This window comes from Dama dama, chromosome 19 (genome assembly GCF_033118175.1).
Source record: "Dama dama isolate Ldn47 chromosome 19, ASM3311817v1, whole genome shotgun sequence".
In the NCBI taxonomy this organism is placed as follows: Eukaryota; Metazoa; Chordata; class Mammalia; order Artiodactyla; family Cervidae; genus Dama; species Dama dama.
The window spans coordinates 6,973,051-6,997,280 of NC_083699.1; the positions used below are offsets into that span (position 1 = coordinate 6,973,051).

A 24,230-nucleotide genomic window follows, 5' to 3' on the forward strand; every position below is an offset into this window, starting at 1 on the left:
AAAAGTCAACTCCCTTATTTCATAGATGAGCAAAGTGAGCCGATCACATTCATTTCAATTCAAACTTGTTTTCAAAACAGCATCTGTGCCATTGGGTTACTGACTTTAGTTCTATCACTTGTTTTCATGCTGTTTTATTGACCAGAACTCAAAACACCAGTTTGCTCACAATGCCTTGTGTTTGGATATGGTCTTTTCTACATGTGTCCCTCAAAAGGACTGTCTGATCCTGGTTGGGAATTTCCCTTTGTGATACCAAAGCCAGGAGTATTTTTTTAGGAGTACATTATCCTGAAACATCTGGGGCCAGAAAGAAATCTTTATGGTATGCATTTTACAGATATTTTCTTTTTGGATTATTTTTTCTTCAAAGAGAAAAGCCTTTGTGAATATTTCTGATAAAGCATATTGTTAATTAGCAAACTGTCAAAGATTGCTAGGTTCCACCCCTGTGTGGGCCCATTTAGATATGTCCCTTGCATGCATGCGCGCTGAGTCACTTCAGTCATGGCTGACTCCGTGTGATCCTGTGGACTGTAGCCGGCCAGGCTCCTCTGTCCGTGGGATTCACTAGGCAAGAATACTGGAGTGGGTTACCATGGCCTCCTCTAGGGGATCTTCTCCACCCAGGGATCAAACCCAGATCTCACGTCTCCTGCATTGGTGGGCAGGTTCTATACCCCTAGAGCCATGTGGGAAGCCCAAATACGTCCTCCTGCTGCGCTGTCCTTAGTCGCTCAGTCGTGTCTGACTCTTTGCAACCATATGGACTGTAGCCCGCCAGGCTCCTCTGTCCACTGGGATTCTTCAGGCAAGAATACTGGAGTGGGTTGCCATGCCTTCCTCCAGGGGATCGCCCCAACCCAGGGCTCGAACCCAGATCTCCCATATTGCAGGCAGATTCTTACCCAGGCACCAGGGAAGGCCCATAAGTCCCTTAATAACTAACGATTCATTTATTCTCTTGTCACACTTATTTACCTACAGTTCTGAAGTACACTGCTTTAAAATTTGATACATTCAAGCCAGGAAAACCAGTTTTTTGACTAAATGTATTCAAGGAAGCCTCAACTAGTATTTTACGGTACTTACCAGAGATACTTATGACTAATCGCTTTAACTTAAAGAAACAGGACTGGTAATAAAACCCCCAACCACACCTTAATTACTTTGGAGTTGAAATTGTCTTCGTGTATGTGTGTGTGTGTGTGTGTGTGTGTGTGTGTTAGTCACTCAGTCTTGTCTGACTTTTTGGGACCCCATGGATTCTATGCAGCCCATCAGGCTCCTCTGTCTACCTAATTCTACCCCCAAGAACACTGGAGTGGGTTGCCATTCCCTTATCCAGGTGATCTTCTGACCCAGGGATCAAACCATGGTCTTCTGCATTGCAGGCAGATTCACCACCTGGGCCACCAAGGAAGCCCATATGTCTTCACATGTATCTATGTAAAGTTGTATTTAATAGTCATTTCCCGAACAATATGTTTTTAATTATTCTTTATTGAAGCCTTTGTTCTTTAATTAAACGCACTGAACAGGAAGATTTGGGGACCCTGCGTAGCCGGTAGGTAGGTGGTAGGTAACAAATTAAATTGTGCTGAAGCAACGTCAAGGTTCAACTAATAATATTTTTACAAAGCCCTTTTAGAAAAGTTCAGGCTGATGTTAACAATGACGTCGATTCATTAGCATTTCGTTAACTACGAAAAACAATACGAAAATAAAAGGGGAAAGGCAGACTTGGAGGACAGAAAGAGATGCACCCCATCTCCCTCCACTCCCTCCCTCCCGCCTTTGAAATCTTTCTGGGAGTAGCAGGTTTCTGCAAGCGCCAGGAATCCGGTCTCATTAAAGCGCGGAGCGCTGCAATGCCAGGGCGTTCCCAGCTGGGGACTGCAGGCTGCCTGAAACAGGCGAACACCTGGCGTGCTTCTTGAAGGCCCTAGAGACTTCAGTCTCCTTCGGTCGGCTCCAGGGTGTTAGGCAGAAGGCTCTGGGCGGTCAGAGGGGTTTCCTGTGTGTCAGCAACTTCACTTTGCCGAAGATAGCCGGCGGAAGAGCCAAGGAACGCTGGCGGGCCAATCGCTTCGCGGCAGCCAGCCCTAGCCCCGACCCTGGCCGAGTGCGCCCCGCGTCCTCCGCCGACTCCGGTAGTGGCTCCGGGGCAGAACGAAGACCACTTCTCCCCGAAGACGGCTCCGGCCCGGGGCGAACACCCTGGAGAGCGCGGGCAGGCAGCCGGGCGGGTTTCCCGGAGGCACGCCCCTCTCCTCCCCGCGGCGCGCGGACTCGCCCGGCGCCCAAACTCCGCCCACCCTCGCGGGGAGCCTGGCTCGCCGTCCGGCCGCCTGCACTCCAGACTGAGCAGGTCTCTAGAAGAGCCTGCGAGATCAGCCCGACTGCGAGCCGGACGCGATCCAGAAGCGCACGAGTCCGCGGCCACGCGCGCTCCGATGGCCCCCAGAAGCTGAGGGCAGCGGGGCGCGGGCCCTAGACCCGAGCTGCTGGCTTGCAAGGTAGGGAGAAGGAAGATGCCCAAACGAAGTTGATCTTCGGGGGAAGGAGGCTGGGGCGCGCCCTCCCCACGCCGGAGCGCAGCGCAGCGAATTTGGCTCAACCTTACTGAGCCCCCCGGCGCGCTCTCCGGCGCGAACCCGCGGTCCCTCGGGAGAGCGCTGTCGGAAAGTTGTCGGCTGCGGTGTCCTGAGCGCCCTGTTGTGTAACCTCGGCGCTGCCTGCCGGACGGGGAAGTTGCGGGTCCACCGGCCAGCCAGGTTCGGTCGCCGCTCGGGGAGGATTTCATGGCCCGCGGCGAGCGCGGGGCCGGAGCCGGCGTGGGCGAGCCCCCGCGCGCCCCCTCCCGCAGGGATCCCCGGCTCCCGCTCCCGTCTGCTCGCCAGCCTTTCCGATGCTCGCTGCGCCCCTCGCCACCGCCGCCGCCGCCCTCCTGCCGCCGCTTGTCCCTTGGAGCCGCCGCCTAAGTCGGGGAGGAGAGAATGACCGAGGTGCTGTGGCCGGCGGTCCCCAACGGGACGGACACTGCCTTCCTGGCCGACCCTGGTTCGCCCTGGGGAAACAGCACAGTGACTTCCACCGCCGCCGTCGCCGGCCCGTTCAAATGCGCGCTGACCAAGACAGGCTTCCAGTTCTACTATCTGCCAGCTGTCTACATCTTGGTGTTCATCATCGGCTTCCTGGGCAACAGCGTGGCCATCTGGATGTTCGTCTTCCACATGAAGCCGTGGAGCGGCATCTCCGTGTACATGTTCAACTTGGCCCTGGCCGACTTCTTGTACGTGCTGACCCTGCCGGCGCTCATCTTCTACTACTTCAATAAGACCGACTGGATCTTCGGGGATGCCATGTGCAAACTGCAGAGGTTCATCTTCCACGTGAACCTCTATGGCAGCATCTTATTCCTGACCTGCATCAGCGCACACCGGTACAGCGGCGTGGTGTACCCGCTCAAGTCCCTGGGTCGGCTCAAGAAGAAGAACGCGGTCTATATCAGCGTGCTGGTGTGGCTCGTCGTGGTGGTGGGCATCTCCCCCATCCTCTTCTACTCTGGCACCGGGATCCGGAAAAACAAAACCGTCACCTGCTATGACACCACCTCGGACGAGTACCTGCGAAGTTATTTCATCTACAGCATGTGCACGACCGTGGCCATGTTCTGCGTCCCCTTGGTGCTGATTTTGGGCTGTTACGGATTAATTGTGAGAGCTCTGATTTACAAAGACCTGGACAATTCGCCTCTGAGGAGGAAATCCATTTACCTGGTGATTATTGTACTGACTGTGTTTGCTGTGTCTTACATCCCTTTCCACGTGATGAAAACAATGAATTTGAGGGCCCGGCTGGATTTTCAGACCCCAGAAATGTGTGCTTTCAATGATAGGGTGTATGCCACTTATCAGGTGACAAGAGGCCTAGCAAGTCTCAACAGTTGTGTGGACCCCATTCTCTATTTCTTGGCAGGAGATACTTTCAGAAGGAGACTCTCCCGAGCCACCAGGAAAGCTTCCAGAAGAAGTGAGGCAAACTTGCAGTCCAAGAGTGAGGACATGACACTCAATATTTTATCGGAGTTCAAGCAGAATGGAGATACAAGCTTGTGAAGATGCAGGAATCCCCAAACACCCACTTTGTGACATGGTAGGATGCTTCATAGAGCCAAGCGCCTTTTTTCCCCTTTCAGTTTCTAGTGAGTTTAGAGAAACTTCAAACCAAGAAGGCAGTGAATTAACAAATAAAATAGAAGTGGAAATGCCTACACCCACGCTTAGCTTGTTTGGATTTGCTTTCTAACCAGAAGTTAGACTTCTGGTCTAACTTTTTTCGCTCAAGGGCTTCCTTCTTTCTAACCAGAAGTATGTAACATAAAGTTATACTGCCCTACTTAAGTATTTACTTTCTCTTCTGCCTTTAAAATTTGCAAACTCTTCTCTTTAAAGTGTACATGAGTACTGAAGCTATTTGGATATTAATATTTTCTCCAAGAAAACTGACCACCGGAAACCTGAGTTTGTGATTTGTCTAGTCTTTATTGTCTTTAATAATCTGAGGTAGGAACAAATTGAAACTTCACATTCTTAGATTAGAGTCATAGACCAAAATACTAAAGTCAGTTCATTCAGTAGCAGATGAACAGATTGCTGCCGGGTGTCTTTTTTTGATCCTGTAAGCATAGGTGGTAGCTGGCTGAATTTCTCTGGAGAACTGAATAGAAAAATCAAGTCAATGAATTTACAAGTCTCCCAAGTGATTATCTCACGATGGTTTCTAGAAAACTGCTTACTCTGTGTTGGGTGCTAAATGTTTGTGGATGGAATTATCTGTATATTATCTTACAGGTAAAATGCCTTCAAAATAATCTAAGTGTATGTACTTTGCTTGTAAACACCACAAACTCTGTTAGACTTCCTGTGACGAAGAGCTTTTACTTGCACCACCGCTGTGCACTGCCCAAGGAGTATGTTTGTGTTCCAGTACAAATGCTCACTTCCATCTGTAAAAACAATTTTAAAAATCACAGATAGATTACAGATCAAAGTTGAATAGCTGTTAGCAAGTTGAGGGATGTCGGCTGGAGGGAGAGTGTTGACAGTCATCCATAATGCATAGCCTGCAAGCATGTTCTCAAATGTATGAGGGACCAAGGAGGGGAAGATGACATTTTTAGAATAAGGGTTTTAGTTTAAATTAATTATGGTGTAAAAGCTCACTCTCTCTCTTTTTTTTGACTTCTTCCAAATGCTGGAAAACATGGAATGCAGTGTAACAAGGCAGAATGTGCATGGATTGTGTTAGTAGAATGAGGTGCTATAATGCTTTGCTGGGTCTTACATCCTCACTTTTGAAGGGAAAACTCCAAACATATGGGAAAGGGAAATATGAAGAATTAAATTTAAATACTTGAAGTACCATAGCACTACAAAGTGAGGTGTAGAAACTACTAATCAGACTAATAATAGTTTAAGTGAATACTACTGGACAGTGTTTCATATTTTACCTCTGTCAGGCAGTAATGACAAATCTATTAAATACTTCAATAACTTTCATAATAATTTTCAGTGAATAGTGAATTGCTGCATTTCTGGCCCTTGAAACGGTCAAATTCGAAATATATAGAATAATGAGTGAGGTGACTGTTTACAACACCAAATAAATAAATCCGATATCAAAGGAATTTCTCATGGTGAAGACACGCCAGCAAACCAGCATCAGAGTCCGCAGCTGATGATGGGGAAACTTGTTTGAAAGCACTTTATATGTAGAGCTATTTGGGGCTGCGTCCAAGATAAGAACCTTAGCGCCCTGTGGGACCTGGGGATAAAAAAGTCAGAGCTGGGCTTCAGTTCTTGCAGCATCTGGATGGATTGCAGATTTGTGAGCCCTGCAGTTTCTTAGACTTTCTCCGACTACTAAGACCAATGAGTAAAAGCTGAAAAGCTGTGTTTAACCATCCTAAAGAGTGCGACTTTTCCCCATGTTCAGTGTTAAGGCACAGGATTATAAAAACCAAATCAAACAGAAACCTTTCAGATGTCCTACCTACACCTCATTTTGAGGAAAGAGAAGTGTTAGCTAGGTTCTCATTTGATTATGATCCTGCAGTATTGTCTGTTGTGGAACCCTAAAAGAAAAAGACTAAGCTATGTCATGAATTTATTACCCCTGTCAACTATCATGTACAATGAGACATGATTAATACCACTAAATTGGCCAGAGTGGAAATGTCAAAGCCCGTGCCATCCTTGAACTCGAAGGCTAATGGTACACATTTCTATAATATTCCTTCACCATTTTATTTACTTCAGTGTTCTTCCTTTTAGGTCTGAAGACACCCAGCCTGGTTTACAGAATATGTTAGGTGCATTGATTCAGCTTCCAGGGAACTTTTTTTGGAGTGTGGCTCCAGTGTGGATGTGAGCAGGGACTAGAAATGCCCTTTTACTTCTTGACATGCTATTTCCACAGTGTTTCTTCCTTAGCGTCATGCATCACGTCGTGGACAATGATGACATGCACTTGCCTGCCTAATAGTGACAAGAATGATCTCTCTAACCCCTTCCAGGCACGAAGTGGTCTCTGGGATGAGTCTGCTAATGATGAAACCATACCGAGGGTCAAGATAAAGCGGTGATCTCTTGGCTGAAGATCTGATTCATGGCTTATGATAAAGAGTGGGTATTTTACCAGTACAGGCAGAAATCTGCTGGCATTTTGATAAAAAGGAAAGCTAAAATTATAGAGTGTAACAATTAACTAAATTTCACACTACAAAACTGAATGCCAAAGTGTTTTATGGCTCATTAGGTGGCAACTTTGACCCACTGAACATCAGTGTGTGAGTTTGCATTGAAACGCTAAACACACAGACCCAGGAGAGATACACCATGAGAGTAGAATTTGGAGTTAAAATGGGGATATTGCCCATTGGCCAGCGGTGGGACTTCTTGACCCTGTCAAGACCACTCTCTGTGGATTAAAAGGGTTGGATGATATCCATCTGTTGGGGCCTTAAGGGATGTAGTAGAGAACTACAGGCAGCCAGAGGTGCATGAAATCTGCTACTGTACTTTCCAGGACTGCTGGATACCAGTCCTTGGCTAAAAGAACTCGTACAAAGTTCACCGGTTGTGAAATGGATATGACCTGTAAGTTTTCTGTCTCCTCAGGGCAGTGCGCTATACTGCCTCGGATATCAGAGATGCCAGTGCTTACAGCAGCTGGAATTGGACTCGTGAAAATAAAGGTGTGTAACTAGTTAGAGATATAGTAAAGCTTTAACTTTGCTGGTCAAATTGTAACTATCATAATAGTATTTATTGATGAAGCTCACGGTCCTTCCATTGTACAGATTGAAAAACTTCCTTGAAAGTTCCAACATACTGATGTAAATTATATTTATTGCAATGTATAATATTAATATGTCACATTGGTGTATTTTACATAATGTATGATGCAAAAAAATGAGTTACTGTATATTATGATGCTTTTCAAATATCAGTATCTTGAAATGTTTTAAGTTTTTAGATTTTTTTTTATCTAAAATATGAAAATCTGTTTTGTGATACAAGTGATTCATTTTCTCTAGAAATGCTTTTGCACGTTTATCTTTTTATTTAGGGTTCTTCCTACATAGACACAGTTTGGTGTCAAACTTTCATTAGGATCAATAGTAAATACAGAATATCTTAGCCAAACTGGGTCTGTATTGGCTACATTTTATATACTGTTATAGAAGTGTTTATATTGTCTTTTCAATACATTTGGAATTATATCCCCAAATACAGTCAGAGCTTCCCATTTCTAAGTGCAAAAGTTTTGTCCTAAATTCAGACGACATCACTTATGTTTTAGAACTCTGATGAGATGGGCACTATAGACACAATATTAGCATTTAAGGAAATACTTAAGGGAGATGGAGAGAGAAAGAGACAGCTGGTATAATCAATTACTCTGCTCAATTCTGCTTCAGTTTTTATGTTATGTTTCTTCTTAAGGTGAAATAGCATAATCTTAATTTCTTTGAGATGAAGTTTCTAAGTAACACACTACCAGCAAGTTCAACATTGCTAGTGATTTTAATGTTTTCTCTGTTCATTTGATAACTTTAATTCCAACTTTTACAATAATATCTATATATTATTTGCTGAATCCTGTTACAGTTTTAAAATAAATTCTGTTGTACATGGTATTGTACACATCATTACAAATTAATATGAAGGGGAATATATATTACATATCAAAAAATTGTGAATTTGAACTCTAGTATGTGTTAGTGCTTTTGCAAAAATGTTTATTTTTATAATATCTGTGATTTTAATATAGGTAATTGAACTAGATTTCTTTGTGATGAATAGTGCCATTGAATGACTGGTATGGAAACAGTGTTACTTGACATTTTGTGCTTTCTCAGGTTTATCTGTATCAATGGTAGCTTAACAGATTCCAGACTAATTGTGCATAATTGTGTTTTAAAAGGAATGTGCATTTCCTATAAGTTTGCATGCAGGAGTGTACAACTTGGAGTGTGTGTGTGTGTCCACAGCATGGCAGCCAGCTTTGTATCTGCTGTTGATAATGACAGCAGAGCTTTGGCATCATCGTGGTCATTAGAATTATACCCACCATAGACAATTAAAACCGAAAAAATCTCAATAAAACTATGAAATGTGGTCTGATGGCTTCTATGTTATTACAGCATTAATACTTTCCTCAAATTTTGACCTGTCCTGTTGTGTGTGTGCACACTAAGTCACTTTAGTCGTGTCTGACTCTGTGCGACCCTTTGGACTGTAGCCCACCAGGCTCCTCCGTCCATGGGATTCTCCAGGCAAGAACACTGGAGTGGGTTGCCTTGCCCTCCTCCAGGGGATCTTCCCGATCCAGGGATTGAACCCGTGTCTCCTGCAGCTCCTGCATTGCAGGTGAATTCTTACCTGGTGAGCCCCTGGGGAAGCCCACTGCACTGGCTGGCAAATACTATAGGATGTATTGAATTAGTATAGGCATCTCTTAACATGCAGCCTGGCCTGTAAGAAGTGAAGTGTTAAAGAAAGAATGCTGGTACAAGATAATTGATAAGATCATCATTATTTATTATGTAATTATTAACAGGAACTTGACTTAATTCTTTGAAGAAAATATGGAACATAATCATATTTCTCATACTAGTGTTCTGTGTTTAAGATGTCAGCTGTGATCTAATGTAATGTAATGCCTCCTGTAATTTCTAATCCATGGAGGTAGTCATTCTAATAATCCTTTGTGGTATCTGTTTATCTGTTAGTCTACACTGCCTGCTTCTTCCAAGTGTGTGTGTGTATGTGTGTGTGTGTGTGTGTGTGTGTGTGTATAGCTATGCAGTGAAAAGCTGTATGTGGAATGGACACATGCTTAAAGCATTGCTTTATTTTCTTTAGTGGAGAAGGTAAGCACACAATTGGTCCCTCACTGGATTTTTTGATTGTCTGCTGAGACAAGTCCCCTATCACAAAATCCTGTGGATAGAAAAATGCACATCTCTTGCCGCCCCTAAGATATTGTCACTCAGTTTTAACTCCTTAATTGGCTGTCTACTCCTTATTGGAAGTCTACTATCCAGACTTCACCACTCAGAAATCCTCACTTATTAACATCAGCTTTGGTAATGTTTTGTGGCTGTGTACATATGTTTGTGTGTTTTGTTTAGTGCATACATAGAAATTATACAGATAATTATCTTTCTGATTTAGGAAGAATCTGCCATAAAGCTCTGGGCACCCTGCAATTTTCAAAAACACTTCAGGATCGCAGTCAGAGAACCTTCTCTCTCAAGTAAATATACTGTGTTTAATTTCTCTCTGTGATGAACTGGAAAGTTTATGTTTTCTTTTTAGGAGGTTTAAAATTTTGCCCCCAAATATGGTCCCAGTTTCTGTTTCTAAATGTAAAAAGCATGTCCTAAATTCAAAGTAGATCTGTTGTGGTTTAGAAGTCTGATGGATGGGCCATTTAAGACACAACATATGTCACTAGAAATTCATGTAAATATTAATACTGTGCTTGCTTGCTTTAACCCTGCAAGGTTATGTGGCTTTGGGGTAGACCGTGGGGACTCACATCCCCAGCCAGCTTGGTTTCTAGGACTGATGATCCAAACGACAGCTGTGGATGGAGTCAGGCCCCTGGGCTGAGCAGCTGCCAGCACTGAAGTCCCTTAGACATGGACATGGGTAAGGAGGGGGGTGGGAGGCATGTGGAGCAGTCAGTACTGCACTGAGGGGAAAATGCCTTTCCTGCTTGCCGGATGAGAAGGTGTAGATGCTTGATGATAGATTAAAATAGAAGGAGGTTTTTGGGGATGATCCCACCCGGTCACCACCTGAGAGTAAAATTTTCATGGTTAGGTGGAACTTGCAAAAACTCAGGCTTCTCACTCCTATTAACACATTCTTCCCACCTCCCACGGCTCTCCAAACTGTGGATCTTGACCCACTGATGGGTCAAAAATGAGTATAGTGGGTTATGATAGATACTTTTTCACATAATAGAACAGATCAGAATCTGTAGTCAGTGAGTTAGGCTTTGTGATTTCAATTTCAGACACACACACGCACATGCTCACATATGCTATATATATATATATATATGTGTGTGTGTGTGTGTGTGTGTGTGTGTGTGTGTATACACACACACATGTACTTGTATCCTGGGTCACACTGGATATTTAATTTCTTACCGAGGACCTGGTCAAAAAGGTTAAAAAATGTTAAAAAAAAAAAAGTTAAAAAAACTACTCTACAAAAAAGGTAGCATGGAGTTACGGAATAGGGCATGAGAGATTGTTTTTCAAAACTCATTTTAAATCAACACAAAGAATCTTAGTTATTCATTTTGTTACATGCATTCTCTTTTTTAAAATGTTGTTTTCTCTAGATTTCACTTGAAATTCCCAAAGAGAGGACTAAAGCAGAATTTAGCCTACATGTAGAGATGGTTATTTGCAGTTAAAGGTAGTATAATTGAAACTCTGTACAATTTGACAGCTTAACTCTTCATACTATTCCCTTGGTTTTGAGCAATTAACAGCAAAATAGCAAATGTCCACTATGTGTAAGAACATTGGCTTTGCAGTCAGAATGCCTTAGGTTTGAAGCTACCTCTGCCATTTACTACTTCTGTATCTTGGGCAAGTTAATTCAGCTGTCTTGGTTGAGTTTTCCTCAACTATAAAATGTCTATAATAATTTGCATCTCCTAAGATATTTAGGAGAATTAAGTGAAATAAAATATTCAAAGCCTACCATACCATACAATACACACTTAATAAAGGGTAGGTCTATAATTCTTGAGGCTGCTAAGGTTTTGCCACTTTGCATATTATTTTGTTATTATTATATTATTATGTTTTTATTAATAGAGATATTAAAATTTCTGTTTTATTTCATGCCATGGAGGCTTTGTGATTTTAGAAATTTACATCATGAGATTGAGAGTAGGTCTCTTAGAAATTCATGCTGTGGGATTGAGTGCATTTAAAATTGCTCTTTTCAGAGAAATACAAATATGATAGCTCTTATATGTGAAATCTAAAAAACAAATGACACAAATGAACTCTTTTTTACAAAACAGAAATAGACTCACACACAGGGAAAACAAACTTATGGTTACCAAAGAAGAAAATGGGAGAAGGGATACACTGGGAGTTTGGGATTAACGGGTATGCATTACTATACATAAAATAGATCATCAACAAGGACTGCCTGTATAGCACAGGGGACTATATTCAATGTCTTCAGTTCAGTCATTCAGTCATGTCCGACTCTTTTTGACCCCATGGATTGGAGCACGCCAGGCCTCCCTGTCCATCACCAACTCCCAGAGTCCACCCAAACCCATGTCCATTGAGTCGGTGATGCCATCCAACCATCTCATCCTCTATCATCCCCTTCTCCTCCTGCCCTCAATCTTTCCAGCATCAGAGTCTTTTCCAATGAGTCAGCTCTTTGCATAGGTGGCCAAAGTATTGGAGTTTCAGCTTCAACATCAGTCCTTCCAATGAACACCCAGGATCGATCTCCTTTAGGATGGACTGGTTGCATCTCCTTGCAGTCCAAGGGACTCTCAGGAGTCTTCTCCAACACCGCAGTTCAAAAACACCAATTCTTTGGTGCTCAGCTTTCTTTATAGTCCAACTCTCACATCCCTACATGACCACTGGAAAAGCTGTAGCCTTGACTAAACGGACCTTTGTTGGCAAAGTAATGTCTCTGTTTTTTATTTTTTTAAATTAATTTATTTTTTTTATGTCTCTGCTTTTTGATATGCTGTCTAGGTTGGTCATAACTTTCCTTCCAAGGAGTAAGCGTCAATGTCTTGTAATAACTTATAATAGAAAATAATCTGAAAAATTACATATATGTACAAATATAATATGTATATAATATATATATGTAATTGCTCTTTTGGACATTCTATTGAATATCTGAGTTCAAATAATAAGCAAGTATTCAACTTTTTGGTGCTTTGTACCATGTTAGCCACTGTGTATGACAAAGATGTACAAAGCCGAGTATGTACAGCTAAAAATACATATACAAAAATGGTCTGCTGACCTCCTTAAAGTGCTTCACCTTCAAGTTCATGGTCTATTTTCAGTCACCACAGTCCAGAGCCTGGTCTTCAGTTTTGCAGATCTAGAAACTTGATCTCAACAGTTCACCTAGAGTTCACCAACGATGGGGCACTGACTCATACCAAGCAAAGTGACAAGAGAATCATTTACCAACTAGAATGTCACTTTATGAGTATACAGCAGCTATATCCCACTCACAGTAACAGGCATCTGCCTTGTTGTTTAATTTAATTATGTATCAGAAAGTTGCCTGCAGAGCTTAAAATAAAAACAAAGAGAGGCATTCTTGAAAGGCATTTTCAGTAAGATAGAAGAGCTAAAAGAATTGCTTATCCCTAGAGCTTCTGGTCATGATGATCAGCATCCATTCTGTACTTTGAAGAAATTCCACCTGCTGGTGAATTTAGCTTAGCAGCACATAGACTGAAAATTTCACATTTGCTTATTTTCTTTCAAGATCAGTCACCACCATTATTATTGTATTGGCCAAAAAGTTCATTCAAGTTTTTCCATAACATCTTATGCACGTGTGTGTTCTCAGTCATGTTTGATTCTTCAAAGAATTCTTTGATTCTTTTAACCTCCTGGACTGTAGCCTCCCAAGCTGCTCTGTCCATGGGATTTCCCAAGCAAGAATACTGGAGTGGGTTGCCCCTCCTCCAGGGAATCTTTCTGACCCAGGGATTGAATCCATGTCTCCTGTGTTTCCTGCATTGGCAGGCAGATTCTTTACCACTGAGCCACCAGAGAAGCCCATAATATCTTATGGAAAACTCCAAACTTTTGGCCAATCCATACTTCTTTGACCAACACATACTTCTTTACTTGCAAATTATGTTTTAGTAATGTCTCCCAATGGTGGGGTAGGAAGAGAGGTGTGGTAAAGAAGATTTCAACATTTGCTAAGTTGGGGAGACTTAAAAGACATAGTTGTAAAGGTACAACATGTCATTACAAAGACCGTTCTAGTGTTGTAGCAAGAGATAGAGGTTTGGGAATTGCCCATGTGCAAATGATAGCTGTAACCAAGGAAGGAGGTGTAATCACTCAGGAAGCATGTGTCATCAGAGAACAAAAAAGGGCCAGCAAATGGGGTGTGGGAGTGAACTGACCCATAAGTAACACCAGTGTGATAAAGAATACTGAGCAGGAAGAACTGGTGTCAGAAAGTCCCTGACAGACTCCTGAAGAAATCGGACTCAGAAGAGGATTTCAGGAAGGAGGTAAATCACTGTGTCCCTTGTTATAGCAAGGGCCATATACAGTCTGTCGGATTTAGAGATTAGAAGCATTGGTGTTTAATTGAGAGTACTTTTAAACTGTAAAAAAGCTATGATGACTGATCACCCAAGAAGTGTTTTGGTGATGCCATTGCGGAAAAGAGGTGAGTAGTCTGAGCAGAAATCAGGGATTAGAGATAGAAAAAGGTACAAAGAGAGAGACTGCTTGATAATGCCAGAGGAAACAAGAGTCGGTGAGGTGATTCTGGAGTAGATGGAGGATGTCACCAGGACAAAGGGAAGCAGTGGCTGTGGTTATTGGAGTTGAATGGCAGTAAAAACCATCCCAACAGAGGAGAGCCAGAATTGTGAGGCCAGGATACTGGATGGGTCACTGAGTGACAAGAAGACTGGGGGTTGTGGAGGAAACTGATTTGAAACTAGGTGGACAAAAAGAGCACCGAGGAAGGGGATGGCTAGCAAAAATTAGTTGGCGTTAAAGAACCCGCCTGCCAATGCTGGAGATGCAGGTTTGATCCCTGGGTCAGGAAGATTCCCTGGAGAAGGAAATGACAACCCACTCCAGTATTCTTGCCTGGGAAATCCCAGGGACAGAGGAGCCTGGCGAGCTACAGTTCATGGAGTCGCAAAGGAGTCGGAGAGGACTTAGCAACCAAACAACAACAATTCTCCAAAGAGAGACTTACATGGCTAAGTGGGAGAATAATGCTAAGAAGCAGTGAGGATCTGGGAGAGTGTCTATCCCTTTTCTGATCAGTTAGGATAGTGAGGTAGAAGAAATGGCTTCTACTGGGGAAAAAAAGTGAGCAAAATATTTTACTGGGAAGTTGTCAACAACTTTTGGTAAAAGAAGGTTGAGGGTATTGAAGTTTCTTTTGGAAAGAATTGTCTCTCCAAAAAGGAGGAAAGGCTAGGAAGCATGGCCGAGAGAAGACAGAAGTGGGAGAAGAGGGTAATTAAATGGATGGAGAAGAAAAGTTTTGTGACAAGCAAACTTGTATCCAGGAGATCATGCTAGATCATGAGGATAAAAAAGGCAAATTGTAGAAAGATCCCATGGTAAAAATAACTGATACTTCAAGCACTTTAGCAGTTACGTTTCCCCAGAGCCTAGACAGATCATACTTAGTTGGATGGAATCAGGGAAGAGGGAAATAGATTGGCTTTGTGTCGTGGTCTTAAAACATGGCTTCAAATTCCTTGGCATTTTTTCCATTAAGAATTGGGGTCTATGGCCCCTCCCCTTGAATCTGAGAGCATCTGTGATTGTTTTGACGAAAAGAATACGGTAGAAGTAATGCACTGTGATTTTTACAACTAGGTCGTAAAAAACTACATACCTTCTGCTTTGTTGGCTGGAACATTCTCTCTTGGATCCTGAGTTATGGTTTAAGAAGCTGACTACCTTGGGGCCACATGTTGGAGAGGCCACAGGGAGAGAGATGTAGAGATGTGTGTGTTTGTGAAAGAGAGAGAGAAAACAAGAGACCAGGAGCCTCTAGCCATTCAAATCATACCAGCCCAGACACAAGACATGAACATGAAGAAGGCTGATTCAAACACTGAGCCATTCTAGTTCTTCCAACTGGTTAGATCTTTTTAGCTGAGGCCTCTGACATCAAGGAGCAAAGATAAGCCATCTTTGCTGAGGTGTGTGTGAAAATCAGACCCACGAAATCTATTAGGAAAATTGATTGTGTTTATTTTTGAGTTTGGGGATATTTTATTACACAGCAATAGATAACCTGATAAGCCTAAGTTAGACAGCAGTTGGGATGGGACTGCTGATGCAGTGTTATCTCTCATGGGAATTGCTTTTTTGTTTTTAGGTAGGTGCGGCTCAGGTAGGGTAGAGGATGGGGGGTGGGATAGGGATCCTCATCCAGGGATGATATTCAGTGATATGCACATATACAGAGAATTGGATGGTTGACCAGATGCCCATTTGGATTGTTTAAAGTTAGTGCTTAATCATGGCTAAATATTTCTGTTATTATAACCCATACTTCCAAAACAGTACCAGGCATTTAGAAGGCACTTACATTGGTACAAAAAAAAAATCTTATATGGAGAATAGTTAAGAGGTAAATTGTATCAAGAAGATGTGAGTGTAAAAGAATTTCACAAAGAAGAGAATTTCAGCTTAACTATAGTAGACTGAGAAAGCGTATTCATGGAGGTAATCATTATAAAGTTGGATTTAAAGGTAGAAAGGAATTTAATATTCAGGATGAAGAAGGGAAAGTATGCCAGGCTTTCTATGTATTGGGGTGTAATGGTAAAATGAACAAAGGCAGCAGATTAGAAAGAGGATGGACATAGGTGGAAGAAAGGGAGACAACAGATTCACTGTGGTTCAGGGGATGAGAAAAATTAAGGTTAAGTAGGAAGAATAAAAGCACCCTGTGAAGGAATAAGCAAAGAGGTTTGTGTTCATTATGGAAGGCAACAGAAAGTCGTGACTAGTTTTAAGTCAAAGGAAGGACATAGGAAATTCTGCAAGGGGAACTAGAGACACTGTTGCTATAAGCAAGACATTCAGACAATGGTGGTGTGGTAAATAAAGGAGGTGGAAGCCCAAACTATTTCATATGAAGAAATAATGGTACGTGGATAAAATGGAGAGGAGAAAAGAAAAGTCAAAAATCCCTGAGGTTCCATCTGGAGAACCAGGAATGATGGCAGTGATTCTGATGGAAGTAGGATGTTGGAAAGTGAAGCGGAAGAGTATTTAGGAAAGCGTGAAAATAGAACATAAGACTTGAAGTCCCCGGTGCAAGCAATATCACTCCATTCATTTTTCTGTTCTACAACTTTGTTTTTATAGGTCCCTCTTCTGCTAGTCTGGCGGAAATTCCGTTCCTCTGCCCTTCTCCTTGAAGTGCTCGTTGCTCAGTCATGTCCAACTCTTTGCGACCCTCTGGACTGAAGCCCACCAGGCTCCTCTGTCCATGGAATTTTCCAGGGAAGGATACTAGAATGGGTTGCCATTCTCTCCTCCAGGGAATCTTCCTGATTCTGGAATTGAACCTCATCTCCTGCATTGGCAGGCAAATTCTTTACCACTGAGCTACCTGGGAAGCCCCGTTTACAAAACAGAACAGAAACAGACCCACATTTAGAGTTACGAGAGGGGATGGGGCTGAGGAATAAATTAGAAATTTGAGATTAAAGTATACACACTACTATATGTAAAATACATAACCAACAACTGAATAGCCTAGTAATAACCTATAATGGAAAAGAATGTAAAACAATAATATGTGTGTGTGTGTGTGTGTGTGTGTGTGTGTGTGTGTGTGTAGCTGAATCACTTTGCTCTCCACTGGAAGCTAACACAACATTGTAAATCAGCCGTATTTCAATGTAAAAATATATTTTTCCTCCTTTCCAGTTTTCTAAATTGTTTGATGATTGAAGCAATATTGTAATACTATTTGATTTGGCTCTAAATATATGCAGAGAAAATATTTAAGATAATTTTAAATGAGGGACAGTAAAGAGACATAAGTACTTCCCTGGTGCTCAGATGGTAAAGAATCCACCTTCAATGCAAGAGACCCAGGTTTGGGGACCTGGCCCAGGTCAGGAAGATCCCCTGGAGAAGGGAATGGCTACACTCCAGTATTCTTGCCTGGAGAATTCCATGGACAGAGGAGCCTGCCGGGCTACAGTCTATGAGGTCGCAGAGTAGGACCTGACTGAGCGACTCAGCCCACACACACACACACACACACACACACACACACACACACACACACACACAAAGAGACATAAAGAGGAGTTAAGGTTTCTTCACTTAACTTGAACTGGTAAAATGTCAACAGTAAACAGGAAAACTTATATCCATATAATAGCTAAAGCTACAAATAAAAAGTAGTTATATAAAATGATGCACTTGAAAACAATATAGATAAAATGGAATTCTAAAAATTTTCAAATAACCCATGGAAAGGCAGAAAAAAGAAAACAGAAACAAACAAACAAAAAAAAACAGAATAAACGGCAAACAAAAAATGATTTAAACACTTAACATATCAATAAATGTGAATGGGTCTAAATATAGCAAGTAAAATGCAGATTGACTGACTGGAATTTAAAACATGACTCGACTTTATTCTTTCTATAAGAAACTAACTTCAAACATAGCAGTATAGCAGATTGAAAGTAAGAGAGTGCAGTTATATAAACACTAAAGAAACATAGGACTAAAGAAACACTAAAGAAAATATTGCTGCTGCTGCTGCTGCTAAGTTGCCTCAGTCGTGTCCGACTCTGTGTGACCCCATAGATGGCAGCCCACCAGGCTCCCCCGTCCCTGGGATTCTCCAGGCAAGAACACTGGAGCAGGTTGCCATTTCCTTCTCCAACGCATGCATGCATGCTAAGTCGCTTCAGTCGTCTCCAACTCTATGCGACCCCGTGGATAGCAGCCCACCAGGCTCCGCTGTCCGCGGGATTCTCTAGACAAGAATACTGGTGTGGGTTGCCATTTCCCTCCCCACTAGCTATGTTAATTAAGGATAAATTATGCTTCAAGGAAAACAAAATTAGCAGGAACAGCAAGAGGTGTTTTATGATGATAAAAGGGTCAGTTCACTAAGAAGACATAGCAATCTTTAAAATATACACACACACATATATATATATATTTGTACTATATGCACCAAAAAAGATGCAAAATGTGTGAAGCAAAAACTGGTAGAACTGGAAGGAGCAATAGACACATCCAAAAACATGGTTGGAGACTTCAACATTCCTCTTCCAACAAGTAATAAAACTGTTAGACCAAATATCAGTAAGGATATAGAACTCAACAATGTGGTCAACAAGAGGACTCAACATGTATAGAACACTCCACTCAACAATAGCAGAAAATACACTGTTTGGAAGCACTCATATCCTGAGCCACAGAACAAATTTCAAAAAATTTAAAGGAACTGACATCATATAAAATGTGTTTTCTGACCACAATGGATGCAAACTAGAAATAAATTAAAGAAAGATAACAGATCCAAGCACTTAGAAACTACAAAATGCGCATATATAATCCACAAAAAAAAAAAAAAACCCATGAATTAAGAAGAAATCTCAAGGGAAAGTTTTTAAAAATATACTGAACTGAATTAAAATTAAAATATAAAATATTAAAATTTATGGAACACAATAACACATACCTTTAAAAAATTACAGCTAACATCATATTCAATGGTGAAAGACAATGTTTCCCTCCCAAAGATGGGAAACAAGGCAAAACTGGTGCGAAAGGAGTAATCAGTTCAGTTCAGTTGCTCAGTCGTGTCCAACTCGTGACACCTTAGACTATAGCACATCAGCCTTCCCTGTCCATCACCTAACATGCTCAAACTCATGTTCATTGAGTCGGTGATGACATCCAACCATCTCATCCTCTGTCATTCTCTTCTTCTCCTGCCTTCAACCTTTCCCAGCATCAAGGTCTTTTCATATGAGTCAGTTCTTTGCATCGGTTCAGTTCAGTCGCTCAGTTTTGTCTGACTCTTGAATCAGGTGGCCAAAGTATTGGAGTTTCAGCTTCAGCACCAGTCCTTCCAATGAATATTCAGGACTGATTTCCTTTAGTATTGATTGATTGGATCTCCTTGCTGTCCAAGGAACTCTTAAGAGTTTTCTCCAACACCACAGTTCTAAATCATCAATTCTTCAGCACTCAGCTTTCTTTATAGTCCAACTCTTACATCCATACATGACTACTGGAAAAACCATAGCCTTGACTAGATGGACCTTTGTTGGCAAAGTAATGTCTCTACTTTTTAATATGTTGTCTAGGTTGGTCATAACTTTTCTTCCAAGTAGCAAGCGTCTTTTAATTTCTTAGCTGAAGTCACCAGCTGCAGTGATTTTGGAGCCCCAAAAATAAAGTCTCTCAGTCTCCATTGTTTCCCCATCTATTTGCCATGAAGTGATGGGACCAGATGCCATGATCTTAGTTTTCTGAATGTTGAGTTTTAAGCCAACTTTTCACTCTCCTCTTTCACTTTCATTAAGAGACTCTTTAGTTCTTCGCTTTCTGCCATAACGGTGGTGTCATTTGTCTATCTGAGGTTACTGATACTTCTCCCAACAATCTTGATTCCAGCTTGTGCTTCATCCAGCCTGGCATTTTGCATGATGTACTCTGCATAGAAGTTAAATAAGTAGGGTGACAATATACAGCCTTGACGTACTCTTTTCCCAGTTTGGAACCAGTCTGTTGTTCCATGTCCAGTTCTGTTGCTTCTTGACCTGCATACAGACTTTTCAGGAAGCAGGTTGGGTGGTCTGGTATTCCCATATGTTTAAAAATTTTCCACAGTGTGTTGTGACCCACACAGTCAAAGGCTTTGGCATAGTCAATAAAGCAGAAGTAGATGTTTTTCTAGAACTTCCTTGCTTTTTTGATGATCCAATGAAAGCAGTAATAAGAGGGGAATATATAGCACTAAATATTTAATTAGAAAAGGTAAAAACTTCAAATCAATAATCTGTGCTCCCATGTCAAGAATCTAGAATAAGAAGAGCCAAAAAGAAAAAAAAAAAAAAAAAAACTGACATTAGAAAAAAAATTGACATTAGATAAATTTCCTCCAAAAATACAAATTTATCCAATTCACCCAATGTGAAATAGATAATTTGAGCCATCTTGAAATGACTAATAAGTGAATTTGTAACTTAACCTCCTTCTGGAAAAAAGTTAGCCTCCAACTAATAAAAATAAATGAAAAAAAAAAAAAAAAGAGAAATCTCCAGGCTTACTAGACTTTGTTGGAGAATTCAACCACATGTTTAAAGAAAATTTACACCAATTCTACACAATTTCCTCTAGAAAACAGAAGAAGGAACACTTACCAATTTATTATATGGGTCTAGTATTACCCTGATAACCAAAGTGAGACAGAGAGTACCAAAAATTAAAGATAAAAATAAACTATAGACTAATATCCCTGATGAATTTAGTCACAAAAGGTTTTAACAAAATATTAGCAAATATAATATAAGAATATATAAAAAGAATTTTCATCACCAGATGGGACCAGTGATGCAAGACTGATTTAATATTTAAAAATCCATCTATATAATCATTAGATTAATAAACTAAAGAAGAAAGATCATGGCCTCTTACCTTCCAAGACAGCCCACACTCTATGAAGTGTGTTCCTTTCTGAATAAATCCACTTCTTACTCCCCTCCCGTCCCCCCCTCAAAAAAAAAACCAAAAAACAGAAAAAGAAGATCACATGATCATACCATTCATGAAAAAAACCAATGGACAAAATATGACAATATATTCATGACAAAAAATTCTCAGAGAAACAGGAAAAAAGGAATTTTCTCAGTTTGATAAAGAGCATCTTAAAAAAAAAACCCAAACAAACACACACTATAACTACACAACTAACATTATATTTAAGGTAAAAGACTGAATGATTTTCTCCAGAGACTAGGAACAACACAGAGTTCTGCCTTTACCACTCTTATTCAACACAGGACCTGAAGGTCTAGTCAGTGTAGTAAGGTGAGAAAAGCAAATATAAAGATACACAGATTGGAAAGGAAGTTAATTATTTGCATATGATATGACTGCCTCTGTAGAAAAGCCCTAGGGATCTCCAAAATAAAAGTCCTAAAACAATGTAAGTGAATTTAGCAAGGTCACAGAGTAAAACAAACGTACAAATACCCATTGTACTTCTGTATGTTAACAATAAACATTTACAGTAGCTGAAAAATGAAATTCGGTCTTTCCTGGTAGTCCAGTGGTTGAGAACCTGCCTGCCAGTGCAGGGGACATGGGTTCAATCCTCGTCCAGGAGGATTCCGCATGCCATGGGGCAACTAAGCCCATGTGCCACAACTACTGAGTCCATGTGCTGCAAGGACTGAAGTCTGAGCCTAGAGCCTGTGCTACCCAAAAAGAGAAAAGCCACTGCAATGAGAAGCCTGCACACCACAATGAAAAGCAGCCCCCACTGGTGACAGCTAGAGAAAGCCTCTTGCACAGCAAAGAAAGCTGAGCAGCACAGGGAAAAAAAATAATTTTTTAAAAATGACACACCCCAATAAATCTGACTTTAAAAAAATGAAATGATAGGGATCACATTGAATCTGCAGACTGTATTTGGTAGTATAGTCATTTTCACAATATTGATTCTTTCTACCCAGGAACATGAAATATCTCTCCATCTGTTTATGTTGGCTTTGATTTCTTTCATTAGTGTCTTATAATTTTCTGTGTACAGTTCTTTTGTCTCCTTAGGTAATTTTATTCCTAGATTTTTAATTCTTTTTGTTACAATGGTGAATGGGATTGATTCCTTAATTTCTCTTTCTGATTTTTCATTGTTAGTATAAAGAAATGCAATGATTTCTGTGTATTGATTTTCTATCCTACAACTTTGCTAAATTCAGTGATTAGCTTTAGTAATTTTCTGATAGTATCTTTAGGGTTTTCTATGTACAGTATCATGTCATTTGCAAACAGTGAGAGCTTTACTTCTTCTTTTTCAATCTGGATTCCTTTTATTTCTTTTTCTTCTCTGATTGCCATAGCTAGGACTTCCAGAACTATGCTGAATAATACTGGGGAAAGTGGACACCCTTGTCTTATTCCTGATCGTAGGGGGAATGCTTTCAGTATTTCACCATTGAGAATATGACCCAGCAATCCCACTCCTAGGCATATACCCTGAGAACTGAAATTGAAAAAGACACGTGTATCCCATTGTTCATTGCAGCACTATTTACAATGGCTAGAACATGGAAGCAACATAGACGTCCAACAGATGAATGGATAAAGAAGTTGTGGTACATATACACAATGGAATATTACTCAGCCATTAAAAGAACATATTTGAATCAGTTGTAATGAGGTGGGTGAACCTAGAACCTATTATACAGAGTGAAGTGAGGCAGGCAAAGATAAATATCATATTCTAATGCATATATACGAAATCAAGAAAAATGGTACTGAAGAATTTATTTGCAGGACAGCAGTGGAGAAACAGACATAGAGAACAGACTTATGGACATGGGGAGAGGAGAGGAGAGGGTGCGATGTATGGAAAGAGTAACATGGAAACTTACATTCCCATGTGTAAAATAGAGAGCCGACGGGAATTTGCTGTGTGGCTCAGGAGACTCAAACAGGGGCTCTGTATCAATTTCGAGGGGTGGGATGGGGGGTAGATGAGAGGGAGGTTCAAAAGGGAGCGCATATATGTGTACCTATGGCTGATTCATGTTGAGGTTTAACAGAAAACAATAAAATTCTGTAAAGCAATTATCTTTCAATAAAAAATAATAAAAAAATGAAATGAAATCTAACAAAACATCTACAGGACTTGTATGCTAAAACTATACAATGTTGAAAAATACAACAAGCTAAATAAATGAAAATGCATACTCCTCTTCAATACTCCTCAAACTGATATATAGATTTAACACAATTTTATTGAAACTCCAGCGAGACATTTTGTAGTTATAGACAAGATTATCTTAAAATTTATATAGCAAAGCAAAAGATCTAGAATAGCTAAGACAATTATGAGAAAGAAGAATAAAGCAGGAGAAATAAAAACTTCCTGATTTCAAAACTTACATAGTTAAAGTAATCTGTTTGGTATTGGCAGAGGAATAAACAGATTAATGAACCAAAACAGAGAACGTTGACATAGATCCAGAGAAAAATATCCAGTTGCTTTTTAGCTAAGATACAAAAACAATTATGGAAGAAAAATAATATTTTCAACAAATAGTGCCAAAACAGTTGGACATCCATGACCAAGATGAATGAAAGAAGAGAGGAAAAAAGAAGGAGGGATAAAAGAAGGAACAAATGAATGAAGGAAAGGAGAAGCCATCCCTATAAACCTCATTCCTGATAGAAAAATTAAGTCAAAATAGAGCATAAACTTAAATACAAAACCTATAACTATGAAACTTAGAAAACTCACAGGAGAAAATCTTAAACGTCTAGAAAAAGAGTTCTAGATGACATCAAAAGCATAATCCATGAAGGAAAAATTGATAAATTGGATTTTACCAATCTTAAAATGTTTGCTCTGTAAAAGATCCTGTTAGGAAGATAAAAGACATTCTTGGAAAATGTTTGCACACCTCATATCTGACAAAGAACAAGGAATGGATATAAAGAACTCCCAAAATTCAACAGTAAAAACACAAGTAATCCAAGCAGAAAGTGGGCAAATATATAAGGATATAGAAATGTATGTTGAACATCATTAGCAGATTAAAACTACTGTGAGATATCAGTACATACCTATCAAAATGGGTGAAGTAAAAAATAGGGACAAAACCAAATACTAGTAAGGATATGGTGAAAC

General features: G+C 40.6%; 1 protein-coding gene across 4 annotated transcripts; it reads left to right on the forward strand.

Moving 5' to 3' along the window:
* The first annotated feature begins 2,859 nt into the window (after positions 1 to 2,859).
* P2RY1 (purinergic receptor P2Y1) lies at positions 2,860 to 8,687 on the forward strand. Of its 4 annotated transcripts, XR_009697095.1 has the most exons (3): positions 2,860 to 4,158; positions 6,581 to 6,689; positions 7,185 to 8,687. XR_009697095.1 is itself a non-coding variant. In XM_061168164.1 (2 exons), the coding sequence occupies exon 1, from the start codon at positions 3,000 to 3,002 to the stop codon at positions 4,119 to 4,121; it is 1,122 nt and encodes a 373-aa protein (XP_061024147.1). In that variant the 5' UTR covers positions 2,860 to 2,999; the 3' UTR covers positions 4,122 to 4,158; positions 6,339 to 8,687. The 4 variants fall into 4 exon arrangements, 2 of the variants coding, with proteins under 2 accessions (XP_061024147.1, XP_061024149.1); XR_009697094.1 differs by having other exon boundaries at positions 2,860 to 6,689; XM_061168164.1 differs by having other exon boundaries at positions 6,339 to 8,687.
* Positions 8,688 to 24,230: the final 15,543 nt, after the last annotated feature.